Source organism: Xenopus laevis, chromosome 2S, assembly GCF_017654675.1.
Source record: "Xenopus laevis strain J_2021 chromosome 2S, Xenopus_laevis_v10.1, whole genome shotgun sequence".
NCBI lineage: Eukaryota > Metazoa > Chordata > Amphibia > Anura > Pipidae > Xenopus > Xenopus laevis.
The window spans coordinates 128,981,157-128,994,271 of record NC_054374.1 but is presented as its reverse complement, the minus strand read 5'-3'; the positions used below and the strand labels follow the sequence as shown (position 1 = coordinate 128,994,271).

General features: G+C 39.1%; 1 protein-coding gene across 4 annotated transcripts in view; it reads right to left on the bottom strand.

The window, feature by feature from the left end:
* ankrd52.S (ankyrin repeat domain 52 S homeolog) overlaps positions 1-13,115 on the bottom strand; it is a 62,421-nt gene that overhangs the window by 9,104 nt on the left and 40,202 nt on the right. For 2 of the 4 annotated variants that reach the window (XM_018250008.2, XM_018250009.2), the window contains exons 15-25: positions 12,159-12,236; positions 9,260-9,371; positions 9,050-9,121; positions 8,209-8,410; positions 7,665-7,752; positions 5,950-6,067; positions 5,582-5,801; positions 5,411-5,498; positions 3,502-3,585; positions 2,904-3,049; positions 2,716-2,798 (exon numbers count right to left, since the gene is read on the bottom strand). In XM_018250008.2, the coding sequence (XP_018105497.1) occupies positions 2,716-2,798; positions 2,904-3,049; positions 3,502-3,585; positions 5,411-5,498; positions 5,582-5,801; positions 5,950-6,067; positions 7,665-7,752; positions 8,209-8,410; positions 9,050-9,121; positions 9,260-9,371; positions 12,159-12,236 (1,291 nt within the window). The remainder of the gene's footprint in view (positions 1-2,715; positions 2,799-2,903; positions 3,050-3,501; positions 3,586-5,410; positions 5,499-5,581; positions 5,802-5,949; positions 6,068-7,664; positions 7,753-8,208; positions 8,411-9,049; positions 9,122-9,259; positions 9,372-12,158; positions 12,237-13,115) is intronic. The other 2 variants (XM_018250010.2, XM_018250011.2) reach the window with 1 other exon arrangement.

Sequence of the window (13,115 nt, the reverse complement as noted above, 5' to 3'; positions counted from 1 at the left end):
TAGTCTAAAATTTGGTTATAAAACATTAAATAACCACAGTTTTAGAAAGAACACACTACAAAAATGAAAGAAACTAGCGGATGGGCATGACTGATGCATGCCTATCTTCAACTACAACAGGGCTGTCCAACTGGCGGCCTGCGGGCCGACCCCCCCTTCAATGGCACCCACATGCTTGTCTTTTTACCATATGTAAACTTTAAAAGGTATCGCTACAGAAATTAACTGGCCCCTGCATTGTTTAAACCTCAAATTCAGACTAATCCCCTGTATTGTTCACACCTGTGATCCTCCTGCATTGTTCACACTTGTGACACCTTTATTGTTCACACCCCTAAAGCCTGTTCTGTTCACACTTGAGACCCAGACTGAAATTGCCCACATTGTTCACACCTTATTCAAAATGCTAATGGGGCACCAGCACTGTGCCACTGTATGTAATATATATTAGAAGGATAGCTTTCCCCGTCTCCTGCTCTGTTCTGCCTTCCCTCCCTGTGTGTGCCATTCTCTGCTTACTCAGTGCTGCTTGTGAGTGCCATTCTCTGCTTGCCCATTGCTGCTTGTGTATGCCATTCTCTGCTTACTCAGTGCTGCTTGGGTGTGCCATTCTCTGCTTGCCCATTGCTGCCTGTTGTGTGCCATTCTCTGCTTATTCCGTGCTGCTTGGGTGTGCCATTCTCTGCTTGCCCAGTGCTGCTTGTGTATGCCATTCTCTGCTTGCTCAGTGCTGCTTGGGTGTGCCATTCTCTGCTTGCCCAGTGCTGCTTGTGTATGCCATTCTCTGCTTACTCAGTGCTGCTTGGGTGTGCCATTCTCTGCTTGCCCATTGCTGCTTGGGTGTGCCATTCTCTGCTTACTCCGTGCTGCTTGGGTGTGCCATTCTCTGCTTGCCCATTGCTGCTTGTGTGTGCCATTCTCTGCTTACTCAGGGCTGCTTGGGTGTGCCATTCTCTGCTTGCCCATTGCTGCTTGGGTGTGCCATTCTCTGCTTACTCCGTGCTGCTTGGGTGTGCCATTCTCTGCTTGCCCATTGCTGCTTGTGTGTGCCATTCTCTGCTTACTCAGGGCTGCTTGGGTGTGCCATTCTCTGCTTACTCAGTGCCGCTTGTGTGCCATTCTCTGCTTGCCCAGTGCTGCTTGTGTGCCATTCTCTGCTTGCCCAGTGCTACTCGAGTGTGCCATTCTCTGCTTACTCAGTGCTGCTCATGTGTGCCATTCTCTGCCTGCCCAGTGCTGCGCATGTGTGCCATTCTCTGCTTACTCAGAGCTGTGCGTGTGTGCCATTCTCTGCCTGCCCAGTGCTGGTGGGTGTGCCATTCTCTGCTTGCCCAGTGCTGCTTGGGTGTGCCATTCTCTGCTTGCCCAGTGCTGCTTGGGTGTGCCATTCTCTGCTTGCCCAGTGCTGCTTGGGTGTGCCATTCTCTGCTTGCCCAGTGCTGCTTGGGTGTGCCATTCTCTGCTTGCCCAGTGCTGCTTGGGTGTGCCATTCTCTGCTTGCCCAGTGCTGCTTGGGTGTGCCATTCTCTGCTTGCCCAGTGCTGCTTGGGTGTGCCATTCTCTGCTTGCCCAGTGCTGCTTGGGTGTGCCATTCTCTGCTTGCCCAGTGCTGCTTGGGTCTGCCATTCTCTGCTTGCCCAGTGCTGCTCGTGTGTGCCATTCTCTGCTTGCCCATTGCTGCTTGTGTGTGCCATTCTCTGCTTACTCAGTGCTGCTTGTGTGTGCCATTCTCTGCTTACTCAGTGCTGCTTGTGTGTGCCATGCTCTGCTTACTCAGTGCTACTTGTGTGTGCCAATCTCTGCTTGCCCTACGCTACCTGTGGAATGCAAGCTTGTTAGGGGTTTGTTTTTGGGGTTTGTTAGCATTTGGAAATTGTTGTTAAGGGCCCCTAAGGTGTTTAATGATGTGATGGGGGGGGGGGGGGGTTGTTGTATTATCCACAGGGGAGGATGAGGCATATGGATTTAAGGATATGTTTTAACATGATTTAAATTTTTCACATATGAGCGATTCCCCCGCAGTAAGCACCAACCACTTGGTTTTTTCGTGTGCTACCACCGTTAATGTGGATATGATCTTAAAAGTTCTTGTGGTAACATGGGTGTGGTTTACAGTGGGTGTGGTTTAAAAGGGGGAGTGGCCAACACTGACTTCTATTATCGGCCCTCCACCACATAGGCCAGTAAAATTTTGGCACTCGATACCACAGAAGTTGGACAGCACTGAACTACAACATAACTATGTAAAGCTTTCCAACTGCATAGACCACTTCTCATTTAGTCTGTTAAGGATAATTAGCAAGTGTGAGTAGTAACTCAAAAATCACTCTTAACAGTTCAGTGATGCCTATTTTTTGTAATTAGTTTTAGTAAGGAGCTTTCCGGTTTCAACCTAATAATAGCCCTATGGACAAAAACAGGGCTGTACAGTATTTAAAATGTAGAATCTGACAGACCTGCACAGAGCCCTGACCTCTTATAGTTGAATGGAACCACCAATCAGAGTAAAGGTCGTTATAGCAGCAAAGGGATGACCAACTAATAAATTACAGAATGGGTTGAACAGGCAGCTTGTCTAGATACTTTTGGCCATATAATATAGCGAATTACTACTGAACACGGGTAAATGGACTTAATATTGGTAGCTACATACTGTACATGCATCCAGACCCATACACAATCTGAAGCTCTTATCAACTAGAGAAGCATAATCACCTTGCTGCAGGCTAGGTGAAGCGCAGTGTTCTTGTTGATATCCATCACAGTTAAATCCGCCTTCATGTGAAACAGCAGGAACTCTACAACATGATTATTAGATTAGTTTAGATAAACAATGACATTAGATTTTAAGTAAAAGGATGAACATAATAAAGTATATTTTTTAAATATCAATGAGGTATTACCAACTGCTGCAGTTCTTCCATTTTGCGCTGACATCATCAGAGGTGTCTGATCAGAGAGGTCTGTGGAATTGACTTCTGCCTGGTGGCGCAAGAGTAGCTGTAAACCATTCACATTGTCAGCAAATGCTGCAGCATGAAGAGGAGTCCTGTGTCAAAAATACTTAAGTTCAGATTCTCCACTACATAATTAAGCATGGTAAAAGTTGGTTACTAGAACTGCCCGTAAATCTACTTACAAATAATATATACGTATGATCGTGCAGCCTGTATAATCCAAAAAATGTACATCTTTCTAGATATTGAAATGACTGAATATATATGTGCTAATTCCGACTAAGTGAAGTGAAGCAAAACTACCCTTTAATACTCATGTTTAGAAGATAGTTTACAGATTAAAGAAACAGCATCAAGTTGATCGGAATGGGCAACTGCTACAGCAGGAAACCTCTTGGCTAATACAATTTATCCAGTTTTTAACCCTAAATCCTTCACCTGGTGTGGATATTCCATTGAGCTAATTCTACAAATATGAATTAAGGGCTTTACTTCATATGTACTACAGCATTAACAGAAACAGTACAAGTAGAGAGAAACAAACCTCCCTTTGGCATCTCTGCTATTCACAATCTTGGCACCCAAAGCTTCTACCAGTAGGTCAGCCGTACCATCATGGCTGTTAATTCTGCAAGAAGAAAATAAATACTAAACCAATTTAAATTGGCAAAATGTTAAAACAAACATTTTTATTTTGTGAACAAAAAAATTACATTGTTACATGCTGTAATATTCTAGAGTTTGGCTTTAACCAAGTGCACATTTAGAACTGTTAAAATAATGGACTAAATCTATAAATGAACCAGCCTTTCAGGGCATACCAAATTATTTCTTTACCCCTCAAGAACAGTAGTATGGTTAAGTAAAATGCTTATAAAGGCTGGACATCTGAAAATCTAGCATTATTCCTAAAAACACAGTTTATAGATGAAAAATAACTGTAGCTTCATATTCTCGCATGTGTTTGCAGCTGATCATAAGAATGTATTACCTAGGCCCACTAGACTAGCTGAACAAAAAAACACCGATATCAAACACACAGCACAAAATGCAGGGCTTCTGCTTATATGAAACAAATGCAAAATAATTAAATAAATTGCATGTCAAGACAAATACATTTGGGTGTAGTTGGTTAAAAACTTTAGAGCATTAAGCCACATTAGCAAAATTAGTTCTAACTTAACTACCACATTCTTTCCAACTGACAATCCAGGGTGAATGATGTTGGTGGTATTTAATTAGCAACCTCAACTAATGTTACAGAACTACACCTGCAGGCATTTCCCCCAAATCTAAAAATTCTTAAGATTGCCTTGTATCAAAAAATAAAAAAAGTCTAGCCTTTAGTTGAATCCGGTACTGTAATGCCATGGTCCCATCCAGAACAATACATTAAAAAATAAAGTGTAAGGAAACACTTAAAGGGATCCGGTCATGGTAAAATGTATATTTAATTTTGAAATCTGACATGGGGCTAGACATATTGACAGTTTCCAAGCCATCAAATCACGTGACTTGTGTTTTCATAAACTTCAGTCACTCTTTACGGCAAGTTGGAGTGATATCATCCCCCTCCCTTCCCACCCCCCCCAGCAGCCAAACAACATAACAATGGGAAGGTAACCAGATAGCAGCTAACACAAGATAACCGCTGCCTGGTAGATCTAAGAACAGCACTCAATAGTAAAATCCAGTTCCCACTGCAACACATTCAGTTACATTGAGTAGGAGAAACAGCCGGCCATAAAAAGTTTCATCCTAAAGTGTTGGCTCTTTCTGAAAGCACACGACCAGGCAAAATTACCTGAGATTTGATCCTAGACATCAATATAACAACAAAAAAATCCACTTGCTGGTTCAGGAATAACATTTTATATTGTAGAGAGAATTATTCACAGTGTAAACAATGTAATTTAGAAATAAAAACGACATCATAAAAATCTTGACAGAATCCCTTTAACGTTCCCACGGTCTCATATGTCCAATAAGCTACAGGAATGGGACCAGTTATCCAAAATTTTCGGTAACTGTGGTTTTCTGGATAACTGAGCTTTCCGTAATTTGTATCCACATACCTTCAAACAGGATGGTTCTGCTTCTAATAAGGATTAATTATATCTTAGTTTGGGTCATGTACAAGGTACTGTTCTATTCTTACAGAGAAAAAGAAAATCATTTGAACAAAAATTTGGATTAATAGGATAAAATGGAGTCAGATCTTTCTGGATAACGGGATTCTAGATAACCAATTCCTTACCTGTATTAAAATTCCCCTCTGCACATCTAAATACTGGCTGCAATTTTAGCTGTAAAAGATTTCAAAAGGTTTCATAATTTTATGTGGTAAAAATGTTTGGTATTCTATGAGACCTGAAACTTTGGAAACAGCCAGCAACAAGTAGGTACATTAACTTCTATGGATTACTTAACATACATTATTGGTTAACACTCACACTGCACAGTGCAAAGGGGTAAAAGGGTTTCCTTCGAGGTAAGCAAATGGGTTGTGTTCAAGTAACAGTTCCAAACAATCTTCGTGCCCTGTTAAATACAACACACACAAAAAAGTTACAAAAAGTAACAGAATACCCTCAACTAGGTAAACGTTGGTTATTTAAACTTACCATTGTAAGCAGCCCAGTGCATGGGAGTATATCCATTATAATCCACCACTGCATCCAGTGGGTCTGTTGAAAAAGCAGCTTGCAAATACACATGCACTAATGTAGCATGTCCACAAGCTGCAGCAAAGTGAATAGGTGTGCGTCCCATGAAATCCCGACACAGCACAAAGGCATCATGTTCCATCAAGGCTCCTACACAATCCTCACAGCCTGTAACGGACTGTTGACATGACAAAAAATGTAAATCAAAAAACACCCCACACACACACACATTACATAAACTTTATACTAGTTATGAGAGAAAACTATGTTCATCTTATATAAATGTAAATCCAATTTTAACGCAACTATTGCTTCTGGCTGCTCACCGCTCTGTGAAGTGTTGTCCTCCCCTTTTTATCGCCTGCATCCACAGTAGCCCCTTTCTCCAACAGCAGGTGAGCACAGTCAACATGACCGTTCATCACAGCAAGCATGAGAGGGGTTCTGAAAAGGAGAATGTGTTATAAAATAGCCCAATGCAGTAGTATCATTAGTGACACATAACAGAGAACCTATAGGATTACCAACATTTGCTATGGTTTAAATGGGATTCTTTGTATCCATTTGTATTTCTTCAAACAAGTAATCTAGTTACAGAGCAATGCCCTTCTTCAAACAAGTAATTTAGATACAGAGTGATGCCCTTCTTCAAACAAGTAATTAGTTACAGAGCGACGCCCTTGTTCAAATAAGTGATCTAGTTAAGAGCAATGCTCTTCTTCAAACAAGTAATCTAGTGAAGAGATTCAGCGAATACTGGCAACTGCTTCTAGAAACACCTCGGAAAATGAAATGAAAACTATATGGGTTAATCCACACGAGAAGATTCGGGGAGATTTAGTCGCCTGGCGACTAATCACTTCTTCTTCTGGGCGACAATCTCCCCGAACTGCCATTGTGTGTCTTCCTATCCACTATAATGAAAAGTCGCTTGTGCTAAAGCACACGCGTCGCTTCGTTTTCCGAAGTGGTCACAAAGTTGCCTCAAGAGGAAGGCAGTTTGGGGAGATTGTCGCCCAGAATAAGAGGCGATTAGTCTCCAGACGAATAAATCTCCCCGAATCTCCTCGTGTGGACTAACCCTAAAGAGAGAATATTTTTCCCACTACAAGTCTATCAGATTATAGCCTCGATATCAGGCCAAAATATAACTGCCATAAAACAAATTTTCCATCTGAATTTGAATAGCTGCTACACAATGTTTATTTGCAAAAGCATAATTAAGAGCATGGTATCCTTTCTAGATCCAGGGGTTAGCAATCTATTAACTATTTAGAGAAGTGTGCCTACCCACATGAGCTAATCTAGAAGTGATTCTACAAATAATGCTTACCAAATAAATAAATAATGATTATGTCTTATGGATCTTATCAGAAATGATGAGAAATTAATCTGAAATCAATCCACCCATGAAAGTAAGACATCCAGCTATACGTTATCCTAAATTTCTAATAATTGCAATGGTTAAAATGCATACACTAACATTAAAACGCTTCATTTGATAAATGCCTTTTAAAGAAAAACTATACCCCCCTGAACAATGTAGGTCTCTATAAAAATATATTGCATAAAACAGCTCATATGTACAACCCTGCTTCATGTAAGTAAACCATTTTCATAATAATATACTTTTCTAGTAATATGTGCCATTGGGTAATCCTAAATCCAAAATTGCCATTTTAAAAAAATAAGGGCTGCCCCCTGGGATCCTAGGATTCACAGTGCACACAAACAAATCATACATGTTAGCTCACCAATTAACAGACAGAGTTTTGTCTTTTGCTTACACACGTCCTGTTACAGTTAGAGCTGTAGTATTTCTGGTCAGGTGATCTCTGAGGCAGCACACAGACCAAAAAGGTGGCTTATGGTAAAAGATGTAAAAGGACAATATTTACTTAACTATATATTCCAGTTTGGTAAGATAGGGCACTTCAATTTTATAGAAACTTTCTGTTGCTTAAGTTACCGTAATTTGGTGTGTGTGTGTGTGTGTGGGGTACACTTTCTTTACTTGGCCATTTGTACAGTAATAACTTACTGGCCATGAGCATCCATCACATCAGTAATATCCGGTCTCTCACTGCAATCGATCAGCAGATGCAGGCAATCAATGTTCCCAGAGGCAGCTGTTGAAGATTAAAACAAAAATGTTTTCAATAAATTTTAAATGATTGCTCCATCTCATTATATTACTGCTCTCTTAAATAACAGGGCAAATATTAAGAGCCAAAAAATTTCAAAGCCACCCAAGAAACTGACGCCACATGTATAATATTCAAATTGTGCCTTTTTTCTGCTTCAGACACGTGCGCATAATGAGCAAGTTGTGGCATTCGCTCATTATGCGTGTGTCCTAACATGGTTGCTCGAATCGGGAACTCCCTCCCAGTTATCGGTGGCCTAGCGCTGGTTGGGGATAAAATATTTTGGCAACAGGTGCCCTTTAAAGTTACAGAGCACAGAGTACTAGAGAGCACGGTAAATTTTAAGTGGAACAATTAGGCAAAAGGGCAGTGGTAGGAAGTAAATCTTGCTGATTAGGAATTCTATTATTGCACTGGGTTGGCATGGAAGTCACTCACCTGCTACATGCAGCGGTGTCCACTTCCTCCTGCGGTCCTTTATATGAGGTGAGGCACCGTGGCTGGTCAAAACACTCACACAATCTGTGGATCCCTTCTCTGTGGCAAGGTAAAGCGCAGTGCGGCCCTGGTGGTCACGTACGTCCAAGTTTACCAGCGTCTCCGCCAACGTTTTTAGGGCATCGCAGTGACCATTGAAGGCCTACAAAGAGTATGAAGAATTTCTGTTTACTAAATTATCTATAGGGTCAGCTGCAGCATTTGCTTTAATTAAAAAAAAATCAAAAAAATATCAAGTTTCTACAAAATATACAGACACAAGTTTACATGTCTACCTGATGTCTTAAAAATAAAAGTTTAAAATTTAATAGATAACTATAGCTTTAAAAACGGATTACGATGAAAGAGTTTACATACAATTTCTGACAACAATGACACCCTCAATGTCTCCTTTAGTTATTCCTTTGCCTTTACATCAAAAAAAAAGTGTGTGTGTGAGTGAGAGTGTATGTATGTGTGTGTGTATATGTATATATGTATATATGTATATATGTATATATGTATATATGTATATATGTATATATGTATATATGTATATATGTATATATGTATATATGTATATATGTATATATGTATATATGTATATATATATATATATATATATATATATATATATATATATATATATACACACACAATTTGATAGACATTGGAAGAGTAAACATTGCAAGGAAACAGAAATGCAACCCATGTCAATGAGGCAATGAATGGCAAGAAGAAAAAATAATGTAAACTAAGGGTCAGATTTTCATTTTACTATCTATTTGGAGGACAGACTTACAGCTAAGTGCAAAGGGCTAACTGGTACATTGCTTTCCACATCCTCCAGGCAATTAAAGGACATCTCCAGCAGCTAAAATGATAAGAAGTTAGCAGCATATCAAAACGAACATAAACCATTCCTATGAAATTAGCTTATTTTGTTTGATTTTTGATACAGAGTATGCCAGCATGGAATATGCCTTGCTATTTAATGAATTGACAAACTCACCAGTTCCAAATTCTGTCTGTTACCGTATGCAGCGGCATAATGAACAGCACTATATCCCTGTTTATCACGAAGTGAAGGGTCTGCGTTGTTATCCAGCAAGTATTCTAAGCAGCTGGGGAAAATATAAAAATTTACAGTAAGTCTATTGTTCTAGCATAACCCAGCTGCATTAAATATTGAAGTCAATGTTAAGATATATGTGTTATACACACACATCTCCTGCACAGTGGCTTATTTTGCATGGTTTTATTAAAATCCAACTTATAAATACCACTTCATGGATTTTTGCAAGTTTCACTTAAACTGGCCATAAACATACAGATTTTATTCTTTGTACGAAAAAAGGTTTCAATGTAAAGATCTACAAATAACTATTCAGATTTAACAAGAGTAGGAAAACGAACAAACCAGACGATGCTCTGGCCAATAATTAACAAACCAAAATAGTACAAGTTATGTCCGAGAAATAGTAGTGACAGTCACCCATGGATATCGTCAGATAGGCAATACATGCAAAAATATATTTCCTCATCTGTCTGAGCGACTAAACAACTGATCACCATGGTACGAAAAACATTGGGGCGATCATTCTGAGCCCACAGAAATCAAAAATCAAATGAAACGAAGTACAGGTATGGAATCCGTTATCCGGAAACCAGTTAATCAGAAAGATCCGAATTACGGAAAGGCCATCTCCCATAGACTCCATTTTATCCAAATAATCAACTTTTTAAAAATTATTTCCTTGTTCTCTGTAATAATAAAACAGTAGTTTGTACTTGATCCAAACTAATAGAATAGAACGAATCCTTATAGGAGGCAAAACCAGCCTATTGGGTTTATTTAATATTTACATGATTTTTTAGTAGACATACGGCATGGAGACCCAAATTATGGAAAGATCCATTATCCAGAAAACCATAGGTCCCGAGCATTCTGGATAACAGGACCCATACCTGTACAACTATATCTTTGTGTCTATGGCCAGCTTAAGGTAGGTATTATTTTCGATAAAAAAAAAAAGTCTAAAAAGTTAAAACCAGAAGTCTAATCATCTGCAATATTAAAGGCATTTCAAATGACTTTACAGATGATGAAATTAAATAAAAAAAAAAATCATTGTGAAAAATGTTTTTACAGAGGTCTATTACCACCACACATCAGATCTGGTAAAACCCACAGACATCAACAAAACAAATATAGGGAGTAAAAATATAATACTTAAAACAAAAAATTTTGTTTAAAGAAAATATTGTCTTGCTATAGGTCCTCAGATACAGAAATTAATCTCTGATCTGTACACAACTCTTCTGAAACTTTAGAAGACTGAAGAACTTCGGCAAGTTCACATTCAGCCAAATCCAAAATGGGTAGGCATGTGACTTCGGAGGCAGTTGGTATGTGCTAACTTTATTTTGGGGTTTTACTTTACTATACTTTTGTAAACCAATACACAATGGGCATCAAACTGTTCACCCCCACCATTCATATTTAGGATTTTTATTTCTTGGCACCTAATGCTATATGGGAGATAAGATGCTAGGAAGTGGAAGCTTTGAGTTGATTTTTTAGGTATCTCATCAAAACAGACAAATTTCGGAAAGCATTTTGAGTAGAAAGACATGCCTACCAAATCTGAATTCGGCTTGACTTGCCAAAAATATATGGTTTTGGGGGACGTCAACCTTTTTTTGTGTGTTTTTACCCCCCAAAAATACAGCAAATCTTGATTTTTCAGTAGCTGAAGTGACCTATTGAACAATTTGCATGTTCTAACTTCATTTTGGTGTCTCTAAGCACCAGATAAATTGGTAATCCTATGCACAATGGTGGACCACTGTTTGTTGGACCTCTGGCATTCATATTTAGGATGTTTTTTCTTGGTACCTTATGCTTTGTGGGAGATACAAACTTGCAAAGTGAAAGTTTAGAGGTAATTTTTACAAATTTCATACATTTTTATCAAAACTGCTAGGTTCAGGACTTTGATGAAATAGAAAAGAATGTGCTACCAATTATGGATTTGGTAGAATGTGTACTTTTGAAAGATATATGGTTTCCTTGGGTAAATCTACTATTGCAGGATTTTTAGACTCTAGATGTAACATATGCCATATTCTTCTGTAGTGCTTAGAACATTTGTTAAGTTACTGCTGTGAGTTTTTGATCTACAGAAGTCAGAAATCTGCATAAAACTATACATATCTTGTACGGGAATATTCGATTTCCAAATCAGTCAAAATTTTGTGTATAAAATAAAACACACATTTTTTCGGGTATAAATCCCTATATTCTGAAAAATTGGAATTTGTTTTTTTAATTTTTTTGTATTTAGCGCTCTAAACCTTGTTCCAGAAGTGGAAAAACACAAAAAACAATGTATAGTTTTCTTAGGTAAACTAAAAAGCCCCCCCAGAAAATGTGCCTAAACTGATAGAGCACAAAATGTTCAAAAAAAACGTCTGACACGGAGTTCAAATGAAATGTGAAATTCTGCTGACACTTAGGGCAGAGACACAGGGTCAGATCCGGAGAGATTAGGAAGAGGCGATTTGTCACTGGGCGACTAATCTCCCCGAATCTGACCGTTTGTCTCTGCCCTTAAAGGGTAAATAATAATAAAACAATGAACATGCTTGAGCACAACAATAGAAAGCTAAGAGAATTTAAACATATATGTTATCTTAGTATTTTCCTTGACAAATACAGTCATGCCATTACCTGCACAGTAACATTTTGCATGTGCAGGCACTATCTAGAGTACAAATATGTAAAGCAAAGGAAAAGATCTGACTCAAAGTATTTTCAGGGAGGCTGAAACAAGCTACACAAATAGTGCTCTTGCAGGACATTATACGGGATACAAAATCAAAGGGGGGATGCTACATGCACAACTCACAAGAAAGCCTCCTTCTGGCGCGAGGCTTTCAGCGGCTCTTCCTCTGGCTCCTGGCTTGTTCCAGAGTGTGAGTCCACTCTGAATAAACAGTGAGGACACGGAGTGAGGAAAAGCGCAGTGGTGCTATGGCCTACATAAATGTATGTAGTGTTTACAACAAATCTGCTTGCATCTTGCTATGGCGGTTATCTACAAAATGTACCAACTATTTACATTGATGGGGGATACCATGTCCGCTAATCACAGAAATTGTGGGGGCATTTTCATGGGTGAAAACCAAACTTGCCACAGTTTGTCAGAAGGTTCTTTCTCGGCTGTGTTTCCTAGTACAAGAGTTTTAGGGGCTTGTTTGGCCACTGATAAAGGGGGTATGTAATTCTTGCATTCGAAAACACACAGACACAATATTGAAAATAGAATAAAAAAACCTTTGTACACATTATTTCTACCACAAATAATTGTGAGATGCAGTCAAATAGTAATGGTAGAAGCAACTGCACCCAGTCAGCATCAGTAGTGTCAGGGATTCATTGCCAATTGACATTCCATGATAGCCTAGCATGGGCAGAGAATACACTTACCATAGAGGAAGAAATATCATAAGATTAGGTTCCCGTGTTCCCCAAAGGGCATATTTATTAACTTTGGAGACAAACATCACTGTGATGTTGCCCAATGCAACCAATCATATGTTTGTTTTTGTTCTCTAACCTGTAGATGACTGTTCAAATCGAATTGCTGATTGGTTGCTATGGGCAACATCACCAATGATGCTAGTCTCCAATGTTAATAACATGCCTCTGACTATGCTGGCTTTGGGTGGCTGTATATGTGCAGCAGCCCTATGACTGCTACATCTTACACAGTTGTTTCTAAGGGCTTTAGTTGCCCTTTACAATTATATCACATTAGGCAAAGTATTCTTGGACAGCTACTGTTGCAATACAGCATCCATAC